The sequence below is a fragment of the Microcaecilia unicolor genome, chromosome 6 (assembly GCF_901765095.1).
Source record: "Microcaecilia unicolor chromosome 6, aMicUni1.1, whole genome shotgun sequence".
Classification (NCBI taxonomy): domain Eukaryota; kingdom Metazoa; phylum Chordata; class Amphibia; order Gymnophiona; family Siphonopidae; genus Microcaecilia; species Microcaecilia unicolor.
Genome location: NC_044036.1, coordinates 94,628,443 through 94,650,467, shown reverse-complemented (window position 1 = coordinate 94,650,467; position 22,025 = coordinate 94,628,443). Strand labels below are relative to the sequence as shown.

The 22,025-nt window shown below is 41.8% G+C and overlaps 1 protein-coding gene across 1 annotated transcript in view; it reads left to right on the top strand.

The window, feature by feature from the left end:
* Positions 1-2,204, top strand: part of CACNA1E (calcium voltage-gated channel subunit alpha1 E) — a 786,482-nt gene extending 784,278 nt beyond the window's left edge. Inside the window, exon 47 of the mRNA XM_030206580.1 lies at positions 199-2,204. Coding sequence (XP_030062440.1) covers positions 199-732 — 534 coding nt within the window. The 3' untranslated portion in view covers positions 733-2,204. The remainder of the gene's footprint in view (positions 1-198) is intronic.
* The last annotated feature ends 19,821 nt before the right edge of the window (positions 2,205-22,025 follow it).

Genomic DNA, 22,025 nt, shown 5'->3' with positions numbered 1-22,025 from the left:
ACTTGATTGAATTAAAGCCTTTGTCTGTTGGTCTGCTATTTGTTCTGTTGCATAGCAGATCTTCTGCCTGTCTTGTGTTTTCTGCCCTCTGTGCAGTTACATGTTAAAGCACTTACACAGTCGCTTGCATAGTATTACCTTTTTAATTATAATGTTGCAATATATCTGTATATATATATTTTTTTTTCTTCTATACAGGGCACAGGTTCTTTAAGTGAAAGCTCTAACCCATCTGACACCAGTACTCCAAGACGAGGCAGGCGGCAGCTTCCTCCCGTCCCCCCGAAACCTCGCTCCCTTATTTCCTATTCATCCATGCTGCAGCACTCGGCTAGCAACTCCTCTCCGCCCAATGGCGACGAAAATGGGTCACCTCTGCCCGACAAGGCCCTAGATCTGAATGATGCCTGTTTGACTGAGTCTTCCAGCTCTCTGCAAGGGAAGAATAGCCGACACTCTACCCCCCAGCACTACATCTCTGAGCCATATCTGGCACTTCACGAGGAGCTCCAAGGCTCAGACTGCGTAGCAGAGGAGGAAACACTGACCTTTGAGGCTGCAGTGGCCACCAGTCTGGGACGTTCCAATACGATTGCATCTGCTCCTCCTCTACGACACAGCTGGCAGTTGCCCAATGGGCATTATCGGAGGAGGAGGAGGGGAATTGTGAAGGCTGTATCTGGGGCAACTTGTGAGCTGCTCAGTGACACAGATGAGGATGATAAGTGCTAGAGGTCGCTATCCTTCATTGCATGCTGTTTGCAACATGTGGAAGCAAAAAAAAAAAAAGGAAATGATGTCCTACAGAAAGAAATCCATCCAAGACGTTTACACAGACACTAGGTGATCAGCTTGTGTGATAACAGAACTGTGTTTGTGATGCACTAGCTGAGTGAGAGTCCTAACCTAGAGACCACTAGGACATTGTGCCTCAATTTGGATGCAAGTTGGTTTCCCAAAGCAAAATTTTATTAGGAAGCTGGGCTGTGATTTCTCATTTGTTGATACTCTGGTCAGATTTCATCTGCTCATTGTGCTGGACCCAACAGCTTTGTTTCCATGAAGATGGGGAAGAAGGAAAATGAGAAGACAGCCAAAGTGTGATTGGGGGTGGGAGCTAAGGCTGAATGTGATCAGTTGTTATTGTGCTGCTTGTAGGTTTTCTTTTTGCTTTTTCTAACTTCTGTGCCAAAACTTGACTGACAGGTAGGCAATCTGAAGAGTCAGCATTTCACAGCCAGCCTGGCAAGCTGTTGTAGTGAACAGAGAAGCAAGCACCAGAGGACATTGGGGAGGAATGGTTTCTTTCAGAGTTTCAGCTAGTGGTCCACCAGATCTGTGTGCAGGAAAAAAAAATATATTTCCAGCTATCTAGAAAGACACATTATTTATAAAACAGGTTGAAAAATCCATAATACAAGCTGTTTGACTGATAAGCCCCTGTAGTTTGATATGTGTATGATATGAGTACTGTATTGGACTGTATAGCTCAACACTTTCCGACTGGGCTTAAGGAAAAAAATTTAATCTTATAATTTTCTCATCTGCTGTTTTTCAAAAATGTATTTATCATTTGATCTGGAGATCAACCTGTTTTATAACTGCTAACAATTTTCAGTGTTTCTAGCTACTCAGTACATACACAGACTTTTCTGGGTTTCAAGGTATGCGACAGCAGGGGTGTGCAACCCAAAATGTTTTTTTGTTTAGTTTCCTGTGTCATTTACGGGAATTTTTGTTATGATCAGGTTTTTTTCTTTTTCTTTTTCATGTTGGGAGCAATATCTCAGTGGTGCACAAAATATTGTGCACAATTTGCTAAGAATGTGCACTATTGGGAAGTAGTGCACACACTTACAAAAGTGCGCAGTATTTATGACACAGAGAAAAAAATGAAATTTGGGGTTTTTTCCTACTAGTTTCAGGCAAAAAGCGACATGAGAAATGTCATTTCAAATGAACGCACATCCCAGATAGATAGATAATTTGAGAGCTAATATATGTATCTATCTATCTATATAATATATAACCAGACACTGAGGTTATTGTATACATTTCACAAAAGTAGGGTATGCCTGCAGAAATTCACGTGTCTATGGCGATATATAGGATCTTTTCATTGCTACTTATAAGAAAGGTAGTTCATGTCACAGAGCTTCGGCTGTGCTTTTCTTTTCAAAGCACCACACGTACGAGATAACATGTTCGATGTCACAACTTTTGTATGACTCATGGCTCCGTCATCTATGAATGACCATCATCCATATTTAAATAAAATCATTTATGTGGTTTTACGATATTACATGTTTCAGAGGATGTGTGAATAGATATAGATTTATCTCTGTCTATATATGCCATGCTATATAAACTATATAGTATAGAGGCTATGTGTGTGTGTATGTTGAGTAAACCATATAGGGGTTGATATGTATGTGTCCATGCATCATGGGGGGAATTCTATAAATGGAGCCTAAAAAATTGGTCCTGAAAAAAAAAAAGCATATTCTTTAAAGTGTACCTAAAGTTAGGCGCGGTTTATAGCATAGTGCTTAAGCTCAGAGATCACGCCTATATATATAGGTACAGCCTTGTGCAACAACAAAAACATGGTGCAAATGCTGGTCCCTATATTTAGGCATGGAGCCCCTTTATTCTATAATTACACATGTAAGTAACAGTCACGCTCCCGATCTGCGCATGGCCCTCCCATTTCCACATCCTCCTTTTCTAACTCGCACATAACATTTAGGCGCGTATATGTTAAATGAATCTAATTAGTGCCAGTAATTGCTTGTTAAAAAGCCAATTATTATTGGTGCCAATTTGCTTGCTATTCAATTAAAATGTGCACGCATTTTTTAGTGCCTTTTTATAGAATTAGAGGGCATATGTGTGATGGAATCAGGTGATGTATCATCCTTGGTGCTAAGTTGCCTTTTTTGCTACCCTTTGTTGATCAGTTTTATACCCTGGATGTGCACATTATTTACAGTGTTCCCATATTTGCATCAGCAGTATCCTTTCCAAAGACTGTAATGGGAATCCCTGTCCCACTCCTTGTGTACTGCTGTCATCATGCTACAGAATTCCCTTTATGTCCTGCTTCGGGTTCTCAATGAAGTAGGCCAAGCGTTAGCATAGAGGAGCCTTCCAGTTCATTCCTAACAGCACAGGACTGATGTTTTAACCTGGTGGTTTTGTGCAGTGAGCATTAGTGCAGGAATCTGGTACCATAGGCCAGCCCAAATTTTATTAAGAAATCTCAAGCTGTGCAAAGAGAGTGCAGTTCCAGTAAATGAGTTCTGAGGATCAGGGAATGGATCCTCAGAAGCTTAGCCGAGATTGGGTGGCAGAGCTGGTGGTGGGAAGCGGGGCTGGTTGAGAGGCGGGGATAGTGCTGGGCAGACTTATACGTTCTGTGCCAGAGCCGGTGGTTGGGAGGCAGGGATAGTGCTGGGCAGACTTATACGGTCTGTGCCCTGAAAATGACAGATACAAATCAAGGTAAGGTATACACAAAAAGTAGCACATATGAGTTTATCGTGTTGGGCAGACTGGATGGACCGTGCAGGTCTTTTTCTGCCATCATCTACTATGTTACTATGTTATCAGATTGGGCCACGTGACAGTGTCTTTAGTCCAGCCAACATTATCGTTTGAGAGCAGTGGTTAAGGATAATTTGTATTTTTTTGCCCCCTTTCTCCAGCTTCTCTTTTATATCTATCTGAAGCAGTCTCGCATTTCTTTTCCAGCAACTGCTATAAATCCTGCTTTATTGTTGGTTAGCATACAACTGTAAGAGAAGCAGAAAAGAATTAAAAGTGTAAGTCTTAAATATACTCATCTTTGGATAAATTACAGAGAGTTTTCAGTTTATGTGGACACTGTTTCAGTTTTTGTAAGTTTTGGGAAATATTATTTTTCTCCTCAGTTGCAGAAATAACTCTCTCTAAATATCTCTGTTATAGAGCTCTCTCACTATATATATATATATATATATATATATATATATATATATATATATATATATATATATATATCTCCATATATATAATATTTTCATAATATTTACTTACACCATTATTTAATTAATAACAAATTGCTTGGTACTGTATAATTTTCTATATACAACCATAAGCTAAAGTTTACATGATTAGAAAAGTGTTTATCCCCAAAAAATATGAGGCAGTTCAAGTGAATGTTTACAGTTCCATAATGTGTATTCTGCTGTATAGACTATCTCAACACCCACTGGAAAATTAAAACATTTTTATAATGTGCAGTAGTTATGGGCATCATTGACGCTTTTGGCACTGGAGATTAAATAGCTGTGACTTCCTTGTACAGATATGTCCAGGTATCTACCTATACTATAATGGAGGTGATGGGCTAAATTCTGTAAATGGTCTCCAAATGTGACTGCCAAAAAAAATGTGCACTGAGCGCTATTCCATAACCAGTGCTCTGAGTTGGGCATCATTTAGGGCCCTTTTACAAAGGCGCGCTGAAAAATGGCCTGTGGTAGTGTAGACGCATGTTTTGGGCGTGCACAGAATCATTTTTCAGCGCATCTGTAAAAAAAATGCCTTTTTAAAATTTTTGCCAAAAATGGGCGTGCGGCAAAACAAAAATTGCCGTGCATCCATTTTGAGTCTGATACCTTACCGCCAACCATTGACCTAGTGGTAAGGTCTCACACGATAAGTGGGCGGTAATTTTCTACGTGCATAAAATGCCAATTACCGCCCAATTACCAAATATTTTCCGGCGCGCCTAGCAGATGCGCGTCAAAAATGCAATTACCGCAAGGGCCACACTGTAGCCTGGCAACTCAAAATTGACATGGGTTGGGCACACGTAGGTGCCTATGCGTCAATAAAAGTGCCCCTTATAGAATTGCATGTAGGCTGTGATCTGCACCCACCTATTAGCCATAAGGATTTACACGAACTCAACCCTGGTGTAAATCCCCACACCTAAATTAGGCATGAAGCCCCTGAATGTCCCTGACTCGCCCACGCCCTTTTTTCAGTTGCATGCTAAAGAGGTTTATTTGAGCATCTTTATAGAGTGGCAATTAGCAAGATGCGGACGCAAATCCAGATTGTTGCCAATTAGCGTCAATAATTGATTGTCATCCAATTATTGGCACTAGCAGGTTCATTGCTTAATTTCCACACACACATTTGGACAATTTAAGCACCATTTACAGAATTCCTCTGGATATGCCTAACTTTATAACTGTCTTCATACAGTAGTGGTTCTCAGCCCAGTCTGTGAGAACACTCCTAACTAATCTAGACTTCAGAACATCCATAATGAACACTCATGAAATACGTATATATTTATATATGTATATATAGATATTTGTTTACACTGAGGACAAATGGCACTTAAACGTTAGTGCTCTGCAGTGCCAGTTTCATTTCATTTTTAGCGGCAGTGCATGTAAAGACGTATCCGTGCACTCCGGCACATGTCTAGTTTTGTATATGCAAAACAATAGGCAGGTGCATTCACTATCCCCTGGATTCTATATAGCTCGCCTAGAATTTTGGTGGATTCTATAACAATGCATGTAACTTAATTGGCTTAACAAGCTAATCAGCATTGTTCACAGCAGCTAACAAGCAATAATAAACACTAATTGACAATAATTAGAAATTACACGCAGAAATCTCTAAACATATTCTATAATGCACTGCACCAAAATTTTAATGCACACATGCAGAAAAGGTGCATGGCTATGGGTGGGGAAATGGGCATTTTGTGGGTGTTCCAAAATTTATGCACATTGTTACAGAATATATCCCAGTGCGTGTAAGTCTACGCACCGGGATTTACATCACAGTTTCATTGGTGTAAATGGATGCACATATTTTTAGGCGATGTGATCTCAACTAGACATATTCTATATACCACGCTTAAATCTAGGCATCGCTTATAGAATACGCTTAGGCAGAAATGTTTACTGCGCAGATTTTTCAGGCACCATATATAAAATTTGGCCCGAAAACATATACATTAAATGTATAGGCACCCAATATCTACACCTATACGTTTAGAGTAGAGGTATAAGCATACATGGAGTATGGCATTTATTGTAGAAGCACTATTCGTGTTTTAGATGCTCATAAATGTGTATATCCCGATTTTAGAAAGCTGGGATATTATGGGCTAGATTCTATATAAGGCGCCTGAAAAATCTACATGGAATAAATTTCTGCCTAAGTGTATTCTATAAGCAACACCTAGATTTAGCCACAGTATATCGAATATCCCAACGCCTAGAACTATGCACATCCATTTACACCATGGAAAATAAGGCGTAAATATTGGTGCATAGATTTAGATGCAGAGGGGCATATTCTATAAGTGCACGTAAATTTTGGAATGCCCACAAAATGCCCATTTCCCTGCCCATACTCACGCCCCTTTTTGGCTCCACAGATTAGAATTTAGGCGTTGTGTGTTACAGAATACACTTAGCAAGTTATGCCTGTAAATCAGGGGCATAGCCAGTATGGGGCCAAGGGGGCCTGGGCCCCCATAGATTTGCCCCTGGACCCCCCTGCCGATGACCTGACAACCCCCCTCCCACCGCCGCCCACCTTTGCTGGTGGGGGACCCCAACCCCCGCCAGCCTAGTTGAGGTCCTCTTCTTCCCAATCCCATGCAAGGCTTCGTTCTAGTCTGACGTCCTGCACGCAGGACGTCAGACTAGAACAAAGCCTTGCACGGGATTGGGAAGAAGAGGACCTCGGCTCGGCTGGCGGGGTTGGGGTCCCCCGCCAGCAAAGGTAGGCGATGGCGGGAGGGGGGTCATCGGGTCATCGGCAGGGGGGGGTCAAAGTTGGTGGGGGGTTAGCAATGGTGGGGGGGTTAGCAATGGCGGCGGGGGGTCAGTGGCACCGGGGGGGGGGCTAAAATGTACCCCCTCACCTCGGGCTCTGGACCTCCCTCCCGCTGAAGTCTGGCTATGCCCCTGCTGTAAATTCTAATTAGTGCTCATTATTGCTTGTTAAGTGCTGTTAAAAATGCTGATTGGCTTGTCAAGACAATTAAGTTACGTGCATTGTTATAGAATACGCTTGGATTTCAGCGCAGAACGCAAGGCGCAATATATAGTATCTGGCAATAAATGTCTAAAATGTGAAGAAGTGCATCTGGCAAGAGATGTGGTCTGGGCAAGTTTTGGTTAGAGCAAAAAGATACACATGCATTTCAACAGGCAGCATGGAAGAACATTCATATAACACACAGGAGCCAGCTCTGTGGGTGCTTGAGCACTCCCAATATTGGGAAAACTCCTTGACTGTGTCCAGGGATGGAGTCATTTCTATTGGGCTTAGCACCCTCAATTATGTTGAAAAGTTGGCACCTCTGGTATAACGTACAAATGATGCTCATGTTTGTACAATATAAATCTTCTTAATAGGCAGACAAGAGGGAAAGTGCCATTGAGACATATTGGGGCCGTTTTACTAAACTGTAGTAAAACTACTACTACTTAACATTTCTAGAGCGCTACTAGGGTTACGCAGCGCTGTACAATTTAACAAAGAGAGACAGTCCCTGCTCAAAGAGCTTACAATCTAATAGACAAGTGAACGGTCGGTCCGATCGGGGCAGTCAAATTGGGGCAGTCTGGATTCACTGAACGGTAAGGGTTAGGTGCCGAACGCAGCATTGAAGAGGTGGGCTTTAAGCAAAGACTTGAAGATGGGCAGGGAGGGGGCTTGGCGTAAGGGTTCAGGAAGGTTGTTCCAAGCATAGGGTGAGGCGAGGCAGAATGAGCGGAGCCTGGAGTTGGCGGTGGTGGAGAAGGGTACTGAGAGGAGGGATTTATCCTGTGAACGGAGGTTACGGGCGGGAACGTAAGGGGAGATGAGGGTAGAGAGGTAGTGAGGGGCAGCAGACTGAGTGCATTTGTAGGTAAGAAGGAGAAGCTTGAATTGAATGCGGTATCTGATCGGAAGCCAGTGAAGTGACCTGAGGAGAGGGGTGATATGAGTATATCGGTTCTGGCGGAATATGAGACGTGCAGCAGAGTTCTGAACAGACTGAAGGGGGGATAGATGGCTAAGTGGGAGGCCGGTGAGGAGTAAGTTGCAGTAGTCCAGGCGAGAGGTAATGAGAGCGTGGACGAGAGTTCGGGTGGTGTGTTCAGAGAGGAAAGGGCGAATTTTGCTGATGTTAAAGAGGAAGAAGCGACAGGTCTTGGCTATCTGCTGGATATGCGCAGAGAAGGAAAGAGAGGAGTCAAAGATGACTCCGAGGTTGCGGGCAGATGAGACGGGGAGGATGAGGGTGTTATCAACTGAGATAGAAAGTGGAGGAAGAGGAGAAGTGGGTTTTGGTGGAAAGACGATAAGCTCGGTCTTGGACATGTTCAGTTTCAGGTGGCGGTTGGACATCCAGGCAGCAATGTCGGATAAGCAGGCCGATACCTTTGCCTGGGTCTCCGCGGTGATGTCTGGTGTGGAGAGATACAGTTGGGTGTCATCAGCATAGAGATGATACTGGAAACCATGAGATGAGATCAGGGAGCCCAGGGAAGAGGTGTAGATTGAGAAGAGAAGGGGTCCAAGGACTGATCCCTGGGGAACACCAACAGATAAGGGGATGGGGGTGGAGGAAGATCCATGAGAGTGAACTTTGAAGGTGCGGTTGGAGAGATAGGAGGAGAACCAGGAGAGGACAGAGCCCTGGAACCCAAAACGTGGCCTTAGTCCTTACACAGGTCATTCCTAAGCACTAAGGTCTTTTTTGCTGCATGGGTAAAATGGCCAACTTTCTATTTTTTAAATTAATGACCATGCGCTAATTTTCCCATTAGCGTGCGAGCCCCTACCGCCACCTTAAGGGCTCATGCGCTAACCACACGAGGATATATCTTGTCAGTGGAGACAGGAAGAAATGAGGGCTAATTGGGCCTTTTCCCTTGCCATCTACTATGTTACTATATTAACTAATAAGACCGCAGGAACAGGAAGTGGGAAACTGCAAATCTTGGCATTTCAAGGACAGACTGCTATACAATCACGTTACAACAGTAATAGATCACAGGAAGTGGCACCTCACTCAGTAGGGATAGTATATGCATTGAAAATTTAGGGCCTGATATTCAAAAGGGTTTAACTGAACAGGAGAGGCTCCTGCCGGGTTAGACCCTACTATGTAACTCAGCTCCTAATATTAACGATTAGTGCCACTGAATATCACTGCTAGCCAGTCATCTCCTAACCAGTTAGGTTAGGGGCAGAGCATCTACTTTGCCAGTAGCGGTAATTTTCAGTCTGCTGAGTAACCACATAAAGTCAGGATAGCAAAAAGGCTAACCTAAATTTATACAGTAAAGTTAACCAAGCACCGGTCTGAAAATCAGCCAGTGCCCAGTTAACTTCTGGGTGTTCGCTGATACCCAGAGCAGTGCATGCCCAGGCTGTGATTATCCAGGGTCAGGTCATCCTGCAGCAGTGAGCAACTCAGTTGCCACATACTGCCATGGACTGAATATGGAGTGGATATTGTTCATGGCTGTCTAAACTAAAAGCTACAAAGTAATACATTTAAAACATCAGAGAAAATATTTCTTCACTCAGTGTGTAATTAAACTCTGGAATTCGTTGCCAGAGAATGTAGTAAAAGCAGTTAACTTAACGGGGTTTAAAAAAGGTTTGGATAACTTCCTAAAAGAAAAGTCCATAAGCCATTATTAAGATGGACTTGGGGAAAATCCACTGCTTATTTCTAGAATAAGCAGCATAAAATGTATTGTACTGTTTTGGGATCTTGCCAGGTACTTGTAACCTGGATTGGCCACTGTTGGAAACGGGATGTTGGGCTTGATGGACCTTCGGTCTGTCCCAGTATGGCAATGGTTATGTGCTTAACTTGACCTATTTAGTTCATAGTTCAGTGCCTTGGAGGGAGATGACTTACAGTCACTGTACATGTCACTCATTTCCTACATCACTCTGTAAGCCACTGCAAACTTAGATCACAATACATGTAAAAATAAGATAACATTTCAATCTAAAGCATTTTACCAGAGAAACAAATCCACATTTAGACTACATAAATATAGCAGATATAATACACTGTCTTCAGCATTCAAAGCTTCATGTGATGAGTCAAAACAAAATAAGGCAAATGCAGCATGATTTCTGAAGAAGTGTAAGTACAGCCTTGGGATTTCCTTATGAGGCTATATAAATCTGATTTTAATAAGCTTCTTTTTGAGCAAGCAGGCAAATGTTGCATTACTCCTGTGTGGGCTTATCTGGTGGTGGATTTTACATGGTAGCACCCTCCAGTTATTTTAAATTAAAATGTCATTAATCTAAGAAAAGAGGCATTAGAAGAAACATTAATTTAGTAGAGGCGTACCTTATGATTGCTATCTTTCTTTTTTTTAGTTCTGCTCACTGGCTCGTAACAGTGATTAAAGTCAGGGTAGAGTACTGTGTGGAAGGGGTAGGAAGCACTGCTCTGCACTGCATCATTCTGACAATGTTAATGAAAGCACACTGCATTACTCACTGGGTTTTATAGTCAGGCAAAATCCCAATAAGGATGTTGTAGCTTCAGCCAGAATATTTGATAATATTGATATTATGTTCCCACTGTCTTTATGTCCAAACAAAAAAAACAGCACCACGGGCCTTTAAAAATGGAACACAGTTCTTTAATGAATGAGCCTTGACAAAAAGACCCGACACGGGCCGTGTTTCGGTGACTAGCACCTGCGTCAGGGGTCACAGTGATGACGTGGAAAACTTGGGGAATAACTCGAATATATTCCTCTACAATATATTATTCCTTACCCCACGTCTCATGTAGTAAAAGCTACAAAGCACATTTTCACGCTTAGCACTCAAAATTACACATGGATGTGTAGTTTAACTGGGAAATAATCTGCTAATTTGTACTAACAACCAATAACTGCTGATAATTGGCGTTAATTGGTACTAAGTGATGCTAATTTGCTATTCTAGAAACTAAGCACAGAAAACCTATAGCACATAACTTTAAGGGGGTGTTGATGTGGGAGGGGCTTGAGAGGGTCAGGGGCATCTCTGGCACTTACACGTTAACATTCCGTAATACTGTCAGTTCCATGCACAACTGCATCATTTAGTCATGTTCAATTGACATTGCATAAGCAGCTATACCTAAGTGTATTCTATAATTGCCATTATAGACTTTCTGCTTCACACAGCATCCTAGTGTCTACATTTTGGCAACCTTTTCCTAATTACCCCCTAAATGCATGAGAACAACTCTAGTGTAATGACTGGAGCTGTATATTTCTCATGGACATCATGACTGTTTGTCACAAATTTTCATAGATTGTGCCGTTTACTGAGGGTTTATTTTCTTCATTTTGCAGGTAATTCTGGAAAGGCCACTGAAATGTAGGCCTTAGGATGCTGCATACAAAGCAAGTACTCTACACTGGAAATTATGCATGTAATCATGGCTGCTTATGCCATGTCAATGGTGTATCTGACAGTATTCTAGAATCATAGCATGTCCCTGACCCATCCATGCCCCTTCACATGCACATGCATTGAAGTTACATGCTTTAGCTTTTGTGTGCTAAGGGAAATGGGACTTGATATACCACCTTTCTGAGGTTTTTGCAACTACATTCAAAGCGGTGTACATATATTCAGACACTTATTTTGTACCAGGGGCAATGGAGGGTTAAGTGACTTGCCCAGAGTCACAAGGAGCTACAGTGGGAATCAAACTCAGTTCCCTAGGATCAAAGTCCACTGCACTAACCACTAGGCTACTCCTCCACCCAAGGGGGGAAATTCTAGATATGGTGCCGAATGTTGGGGGCTACTTCTGCGCCAAAGTTTCAGCGCAAAAAGAAACCTAATGGATGCAAGACACAAAAATGGGGCAGAAATGGCAGTTCTGTGCAAAAACACACATGCCCAGTTATGGGATAATGTGTAAGTGTTCCGCATGGAACTGCAAGGCGGATGTGGCCATGCTATAAAGGGTGACTAACCTCAATAATGCACGGTGATTATTGGTTGTTAACACCAATTAGTACATAAGTATTGCCATACTGGGAAAGACCAAAGGTCCATCAAGCCCAGCATCCTGTTTCCAACAGTGGCCAATCCAGGTCACAAATACCTGGCAAGATCCCAAAAAAGTACAAATCCAGAAATAGTGGATTTTCCCCAAGTCCATGTAATAATGGTCTATGGACTTTTTCTTTAGGAAGCCATCCAAACCTTTTTTAAACTCCCCTAAGCTAACCGCCTTTACCACATTCTCTGGCAACGAATTCCAGAGTTTAATTATATGTTGAGTGAAGAAACATTTTCTCTGATTCGTTTTAAATTTACTACATTGTAGCTTCATCACATGCCCCCTACTCCTAGTATTTTTGGAAAGCGTAAACAGACGCTTCACATCTTACCCGTTCAACTCCACTCATCATTTTATAGACCTCTATCATACAGTGGTGGAAATAAGTATTTGATCCCTTGCTGATTTTGTAAGTTTGCCCACTGACAAAGACATGAGCAGCCCATAATTGAAGGGTAGGTTATTGGTAACAGTGAGAGATAGCACATCACAAATTAAATCCGGAAAATCACATTGTGGAAAGTATATGAATTTATTTGCATTCTGCAGAGGGAAATAAGTATTTAATCCCTCTGGCAAACAAGACCTAATACTTGGTGGCAAAACCCTTGTTGGCAAGCACAGCGGTCAGACGTCTTCTGTAGTTGATGATGAGGTTTGCACACATGTCAGGAGGAATTTTGGTCCACTCCTCTTTGCAGATCATCTCTAAATCATTAAGAGTTCTGGGCTGTCGCTTGGCAACTCGCAGCTTCAGCTCCCTCCATAAGTTTTCAATGGGATTAAGGTCTGGTGACTGGCTAGGCCACTCCATGACCCTAATGTGCTTCTTCCTGAGCCACTCCTTTGTTGCCTTGGCTGTATGTTTTGGGTCATTGTTGTGCTGGAAGACCCAGCCACGACCCATTTTTAAGGCCCTGGCGGAGGGAAGGAGGTTGTCACTCAGAATTGTACGGTACATGGCCCCATCCATTCTCCCATTGATGCGGTGAAGTAGTCCTGTGCCCTTAGCAGAGAAACACCCCCAAAACATAACATTTCCACCTCCATGCTTGACAGTGGGGACGGTGTTCTTTGGGTCATAGGCAGCATTTCTCTTCCTCCAAACACGGCGAGTTGAGTTCATGCCAAAGAGCTCAATTTTTGTCTCATCTGACCACAGCACCTTCTCCCAATCACTCTCGGCATCATCCAGGTGTTCACTGGCAAACTTCAGACGGGCCGTCACATGTGCCTTCCGGAGCAGGGGGACCTTGCGGGCACTGCAGGATTGCAATCCGTTATGTCGTAATGTGTTACCAATGGTTTTCATGGTGACAGTGGTCCCAGCTGCCTTGAGATCATTGACAAGTTCCCCCCTTGTAGTTGTAGGCTGATTTCTAACCTTCCTCATGATCAAGGATACCCCACGAGGTGAGATTTTGCGTGGAGCCCCAGATCTTTGTCGATTGACAGTCATTTTGTACTTCTTCCATTTTCTTACTATGGCACCAACAGTTGTCTCCTTCTCGCCCAGCGTCTTACTGATGGTTTTGTAGCCCATTCCAGCCTTGTGCAGGTGTATGATCTTGTCCCTGACATCCTTAGACAGCTCCTTGCTCTTGGCCTTTTTGTAGAGGTTAGAGTCTGACTGATTCACTGAGTCTGTGGACAGGTGTCTTTCATACAGGTGACCATTGCCGACAGCTGTCTGTCATGCAGGTAACGAGTTGATTTGGAGCATCTACCTGGTCTGTAGGGGCCAGATCTCTTACTGGTTGGTGGGGGATCAAATACTTATTTCCCTCTGCAGAATGCAAATAAATTCATATACTTTCCACAATGTGATTTTCCGGATTTAATTTGTGATGTGCTATCTCTCACTGTTACCAATAACCTACCCTTCAATTATGGGCTGCTCATGTCTTTGTCAGTGGGCAAACTTACAAAATCAGCAAGGGATCAAATACTTATTTCCACCACTGTATCTCCCCTCAGCCACCTTTTCTCCAAGCTGAAGAGCCCTAGCCGCTTTAGCCTTTCCTCATAGGGAAGTCATCCCATCCCCTTTATCATTTTCGTTGCCCTTCTCTACACCTTTTCTAATTCCACTATATCTTTTTTTTAGATGCGGCGACCAGAATTGAACACAGTATTCGAGGTGAAGTCCTACCATAGAGTGATACAAAGGCATTATAACATCCTCATTTTTGTTTTCTATTCCTTTCCTAATAATACCTAACATTCTATGTGCTTTCTTAGCCGCAGCAGCACACTGAGCAGAAGGTTTCAACGTATCATCAACAACGAAACCTAGATCCCTTTCTTGTTCCATGACTCCTAACGTGGAACCTTGCATGACGCAGCTATAATTCGGATTCCTCTTTCCCACATGCATCACTTTGCACTCGCTCACATTAAACGTCATCTGCCATTTAGACACCCAGTCTCCCAGTCTCGTAAGGTCCTCTTGTAATTTTTCACAGTCCTCCCGCGATTTAACGACTTTGAATAACTTTGTGTCATCAGCAAATGTAATTACCTCACTAGTTACTCCCGTCTCTAGGTCATTTATAAATATGTTGAAAAGCAGTTGTCCCAGCACAGACCCCTGGGGAACCCCACTAACTACCCTTCTACATTGAGAATACTGACCATTTAACCCTACTCGCTGTTTTCTATCTTTTAACCAGTTTTTAATCCACAATAGAACACTACCTCCTATCCCATGACTCTCCAATTTCCTCTGGAGTCTTTCATAAGGTACTTTGTTGAATGCCTTTTGAAAATCCAGATACACAATATCAACCGGCTCCCCTTTATCCACATGTTTGTTCACCCCTTCAAAGAAATGTAGTAGATTGGTGAGGCAAGATTTCCCTTCACTAAATCCATGTTGACTTTGTCTCATTAATCTATGCTTTTGAATATGCTCTGTAATTTTGTTCTTAATAATAGTCTCTACCATTTTGCCTGGCACCAACGTCAGACTCACAGGTCCAATATTTCCCAGATCTCCTCTGGACCCTTTTTTAAAATCGGCGTTACATTGGCCACCCTCCAATCTTCCGGTACCAAGCTCGATTTTAAGGATAAATTACATATTTCTAACAATAGCTCTGCAAGCTCATTTTTCAGTTCTATCAGTACTCTGGGATGAATACCATCTGGTCCAGGAGATTTGCTACTCTTCAGTTTGTAGAACTGCCCCATTACATCTTCCAGGTTTACAGAGAATTCATTAAGTTTCTCCGACTTGTCAGCTTCGAATAGCATTTCCGGCACCGGTATCCCACCCAAATCTTTCTCAGTGAAGACCGAAGCAAAGAATTCATTTAATCTCTACCCTACGGCTTTGTCTTCCCTGATCGGCCCTTTTACTCCTCGGTCATCTAGAGGTCCAACAGATTCTTTTGCTGGCTTCCTGCTTTTAATATACCTAAAAAAAAATTTTACTATGTGTTTTTGCCTCCAACCACAATCTTTTTTTCGAAGTCCCTCTTAGCCTTCCTTATCAGCGCTTTGCATTTGACTTGACATTCCTTATGCTGTTTCTTATTATTTTCAGTCGGTTCCTTCTTCCCATTTTCTGAAGGATTTTCTTTTAGCTCTAATAGCTTCCTTCACCTCACTTTTTAACCACACCGGCTGTCGTTTGGTCTTCAGTCCTCCTTTTTTAATACACGGAATATATTTGGCCTGGGCTTCCAGGATGGTGTTTTTGAACAGCATCCACACCTGATGTAAATTTTTGACCCTCGCAGTTGCTACTCTCATTTTTTTTCACCGTTCTTCTCATTTTATCATAGTCTCCTTTTTTAAAGTTAAATGCTAACGTATTTGATTTCCTATGTATACTTACTTCAAAGCTAATATCAAATCCGATTTTATTATGATCACTGTTATCAAGCGGCCCCAGCACCATTACCTGCTGCAGTAGATCATGCACTCCACTAAGGACTAGGTCTAGAAGTTTTCCTTCTCTCGTTGGCTCCTGTACCAGCTGCTCCATAAAGCTGACCTTGATTTCATCAAGGAATTTTACCTCCCTAGCGTGCCCCGATGTTACATTTACCCAGTCAATATCGGGGTAATTGAAATCACCCATTATTATTGTGTTGCCCAGTTTGTTTGCATCCCTAATTTCCTTTAACATTTCTGTATCTGTCTGTTCATCCTGGCCAGGTGGACGTTAGTACACTCCTAACACTATCCTTTTCCCCTTAACACATGGAATTTCAATCCACAGTGATTCCAAGAAGTGTTTTGTTTCCTGCAGAATTTTCAATCTATTTGATTCAAGACGCTCATTAATATATAATGCTACCCCTCCACCAATTCGATGCACCCTATCATTACGGTATAATTTGTCCCACTGGTTATCCTCCTTCCACCAGGTCTCAGAGATGCCTATTATATCTAATTTTTCATTTAGTGCAATATATTCTAACTCTCCCATCTTATTTCTTAGGCTCCTGGCATTCGCATATAGACATTTTAAACTATGTTTGTTGTTCCTGTTTACATCATGCTCAGTACTTGACAGTATTAATTTGCAATCTTTTGTCTGATTTTTATTTTTATTTAAGGACACCTGATCTACTACAGTCTCTTTTGCAACCTCACTATCAGGATACCCTATCTTCCCTCTTTTGGTGATATCTTTGAAAGATACCTTATCCCGAACCATGCGCTTTTGAGCGACTGTCGGCCTTCTCCCCCCGTTTCTAGTTTAAAAGCTGCTCTATCTCCTTTTTAAATGCTGACGCCAGCCTGGTCCCACCCTGGTTAAGGTGGAGCCCATCGTTTCAGAATAGGCTCCCCCTTCCCCCGAGTGTTGCCCAGTTCCTAACAAATCTAAAACCCTCCTCCCTGCACCATTGTCTCATCCATGCATTGAGACTCCAGAACTCTGCCTGTCTCTTGGGCCCTGCACATGGAACAGGTAGCATTTCAGAAAATGCTACCCTAGAGGATTTGGATTTGAGCTTTTTACCTAACAGCCTAAATTTGGCTTCCAGAACCTCTCTCCCACATTTTCCTATGTCATTGGTACCCACATGTACCAAGACAGCCGGCTCCTCCCCAGCACTATCTAAAATCCTATCTAGGTGATGTGTGAGGTCCGCCACCTTTGCACCAGGCAGGCAAGTCACCAGGCGATCCTCACGTCCACCAGCCACCCAGCTATCTATTTGCCTAATGATTGAATCACCAATTACAACAGCTGTCCTAACCTTTCCCTCCCGGGCAGCACTTGGAGACATATCCTCGGTGCGAGAGGATAAACATCCCTGTAGGTCTCCTCTATGTACCTCTCTGTCTCCCTCAGCTCCACCAAGTCTGCTACTCTAGCCTCAAGAGAACGGACATGTTCTTTGAGAGCTAGGAGCTCTTTGCATCGAGCACGCACATATGGCATCTCACCAGCTGGGAGATAATCATACAAGTGACACTCAATGCAAAAGACTGGATAGCACCCCTCTCGCTGCTGGACTGCTGACTCCATCTTAGTGTTTTTGAGTTTTTCAATCATTTAAAACTTGCTACAGTATTAAGGATATTGGCCTAATATAAAAGTCTCTTTTAGTTTATATAATATATTGTATGATTTATTTAGTGTTTCCTTCTTAGGTGGTAATGAAATGTATTTAAAACTGTGTAAGAGCACTCCTTGCTTGTTACCCTAATTATAATAACTGACTATAAATGAAGAGTTGTCCTAGGGGTGGGTGAGATCCTGCAGTGCTATCTGCAGTGCTAACAGATTCTATCTGTTAATGCTGTGGTTTTTAAAACTAAGTGGAAAAGACTGGAGATTAGTTGATAAAATTGCTTTTTATATTTTTATTTTGGCTAACACTAACCTACAATTCCTCCTTTAAACCCCAATCTTTAAGTTCCCAAAGCACATAGTAAAGTAGTGTTCACTTACCAGAGAAATGTCCTCTTCTCTCGGAACTTCTCAGAAAGAAAGTTCAGTGGGACCTTTCCTCTTTATATAGTTTTGAATCTAAGGGGCCTTTTTTATACAGGCTCTTTGAAACTGACTTAGCAACCTATGCAAGTATTCTACTTCCCCACACCTTAATTAACACTTAATTGAGGTTGCTGGATGAGCTACCTCTCCAGCATCCAAGGAACAGAAAATAACTGCCTTTTAGAACAAGAGTTTTTGGCTGTTTAGTTTCTACCTCTAGAAAAGGTTTCAGTTTAAAAGTATGGGGAAATGCCTATTTCTAGAGAATTTTCAGTTTAAAACTATGGGGAAAGGGTTTGTACACCATGGCAACTAGTTAATGATGCTTGCTTCTCTCTCTCTCTCTCTCTCTCTCTCTCTCTCTCTCTCTCTCTTTTTATTCCCCCCTTAATACTAAACTAGGTCCTGGTTCTGATTTTCCAATTAACTTGCATGCCAAAATGGCACTGTTCTATACCCTGCGCATGCAATTTTGGCATGCTAAACCCTAAAATGTGAGCACAAGATTATAGCATGAGGGGGCTCCTACTTTGCTGTTACTGTTTCTAGATTTCATCTTTCTGGGGTTGAGTTTAAGACCATTTTTATTTTTGAATTGTTTTCTGATGGCTATAGCACTAAACTAGTGCACTGTCGGGGCAGCAGGGCATGTTACAGAGCTGATCACATTACGTGCTGATCACACTGAAAAGACACTTGTGTTTTCTGTTCAGTCTGGCTGTAGATTTCATTGCGTATACATCTGTGACTATTTCTGGGCTGGGAAACGTTTTATGAAACCAATAAAAAGAGATAGTTCATGAGTTTTCAAGACCACACAGGACAATAGATGAACCTCTGTGGCCTCAAAAAAACCTCTTTTTTATTGGACCAAGGTATAAACAGAGATTCCATAAAAGTAAAGAAGGTATAACAGAGATTCCAGTTTCCTCCAGGATGAATATAGCTACTAGATCTTATAAATCTGGTTGTCCAAAATTATATTCACTGGAAATGCTATAGCTGCATCTGAAGGCAGAATATCCACAGAGTTACCTTCTTCACTGCAAAGAAAAAAAACATGTTTTAATTTATATTTTTCATTAACAAACTTCTGTTTATTTCGCTGCTGGTTCGTTCCGTTGAGTGTACTCCAAATGATCCCTGAAGGAGCTTTTTAAATATTTGTAAATTCTTTTCATTTCCTTCATTACTTTATGCAAAGTTATTAAGATTCTGAAATGATTTGGGAATGGGATTAATATTCCTGACATCCAGTAACCTTCATACTGCCGTGGGGCTCTTCTAGTTCCTCCATCTGGGGGATAAATTTAAGAACCAGATATAGAAATTTGCACACAAAAAAACTTGGCTCCACCTTTAAACCAGAGTATATTGTATAATCATCGGCATTTGCTTTAGTGAAAGGTTTAGAGGTTGCTCAAAAAATATTCCTTCTTAAAGGCATGATGCCTTAGAAAATAGTGCAGCTCTGTAACGTGCCACAAAGCATTCATTAAGATAGCACAAGTTTGAAAGCATTCATGCTATACCTAATGTATAAATTATGTCCCAAGACAAATATTTGTAGGAACACATTACTTAATCTGACTCCTTGTACTTTTTCACCTTCTCTCAAATGTGAGAAGAGTTTCTCCATGCTAAGAGGTAAACAAGAGGGGGTGTACTAATGAAAGCTCTCAATGGCTGCTGAGCATTACAATGCTACCTGCTAATAACTCTTCCCTTAGGTTTTGACTAAGAAAATGTAGAATACCACAGGGATTCCCAACACCTGTTCTGGGCACTCCATAGAAAGATGGGTTTTCGGGATACTTACCATGAATATGCATGAGATCAATTTGCATATATTCTATCTCTAGGGTATGCAAATTGGTCTCATGTAGATTCACCTGCTCTACACCACTCATGATTTAGTAGACCTCAATCATATCTCCCCTCAGCTGTCTCTTTTCCAAGCTGAAGAGCCCTAACATCTTTAGCTTTTCCTTATATGGGAGCAGTTCCATCCCCTTTATCATTTTGGTTGCTCTTTTCTGAACCTTTTCTATTTCCGATTATCTTTTTTGAGATTTGGTGACCAGAACTGAACACAATACTCAAGGTGAGGTCGCACCATGGAGTGATATAGAGGCATTATAATATTTTTGGTCTTATTTTGCATCCCTCTCCTAATAATTCGTAGCATCCTATTTGCTTTTTTTGGCTGCCGCTGCACACTGAGCAGATTTCAATTTATTGTCTACAATGATACCTAGGTCTTTTTCTTGAGTGCTGACACCTAAGGTGGACCCTAGCATCAGCTAACTATGATTTGGATTATTCTTCTCAATATGCATAATTTTGCATTTGTCTACATTAAATTTCATCTGCCATTTGAAAGCCCAGGCTTCCAGTTTTCTAAGGTGTTCCTGCAATTTTTCACAATCTGCATTCGCTTTGACAACTCTGAATAGTCATCTGCAAATGTAATCACATCACTTGTCATTCCGATTTCTAGATCATTTATAAATATATTAAATAGTACCGATCCCAGTACAGATCCCTGCGGCACTCCACTATTCACTCTCCTCCATGGAGAGAAATGACCATTTAACCCTATCCTCTGTTTTCTGTCCAATTACCAATTCTTAATCCAAAGAAAGACATTAGTCTCCTATCCTATGACTCCTTAATTTTCTCAGGAGTCTCTCATGAGGTACTTTGTCAAAAGCTTTCTGAAAATCTAGATACACTACATCAACCAGTTCAACTTTATCAGCATGTTTATTCACACCTTCAAAAAAAATGAAGCAAATTGGTGAGGTAAGACCTCCCTTGGCTGAATCCATTCTGACTCTGTCCCATTAAAGCATGTTTGTCTACGTGTTCTGTAATTTTATTCTTCATAACAGTTTCCACTATTTGCCCGGCACGGAAATCAAGTTTACTGGAGTTACATTGGCCACCCTCCAGTCTTCAGGTACTACAGATGATTTTAATGACAGGTTTACATATCACTAGCAGTAGATCAGTAATTTCATGTTTGAGTTCTTCAATACCCTGGGGTGCATACCATCCGATGCAGGTGATTTATCACTCTTTAACTTGTCAGTTTGGCTCAGTACATCTTTTCAGTTCCTCTGCATCATCACCCTTGAAATACAAGTGTATGCAAATGTAACGGTAATGGAGGTTATTTTAGAAGACCTTATTCACAGTTGTCCATAATACATAGGAATTGAAAGGGGATGTGGTTTGAGGGGGGTCAAAAATCTACACATGCATTCCACATTTCATAAAAATAATGCAGGTTTAGGACCTAATATTTCCACGTGGGAGATGTAGAGCTGCTCTCTGGCATGTATAGTTGGTTTTTTTTTAAAGGTGCTCATTTCAGCCAGCCTTGTACAGGAAGATCCTTGATCCCACATTATTTTCCCCTCCAAAGTGAAAATTGCAGCCTCTGTATTTAATTAGCATAATTTGCATGCTTAGGTTTGCAAAAATAGCTGACAAATACAAGTAATTGCTGACACACAAACACTTTGCAAAATACCAATTTATAAGTGTAAATGTTCACAATACACACATAAGTTGCAACACCTCCTCTATTGATTTTTCCATGTGTATATTTAGTTTGGCTTTTGCTCATACCTTCTTCAGTAGTAGGTGAAGATGAGTCACATTCAGGTACACTAGCTACTTCCCAATCCTTGGAGGGCTTATGATCTAATTTCATACCTGAGGGATTGGAGGGTTAAGTCAGAGCTGCCATGAATGGAGTAGGGGGGTAAGATTCCTCAGGCCTGGCACCAGGGTCTTTCTCTCTCCTGTTCCTGTATGTCGAGACCTGGGTGATTGCATTAACGTGATAACCCGGATCCCAGAACACAGGAGCAGCAAGAGTGCAGTCCAAGGGAGAAGTGAAGAAGCAGGAAGGTAAGGGGCAAGGGGCAGTGGCCTGAG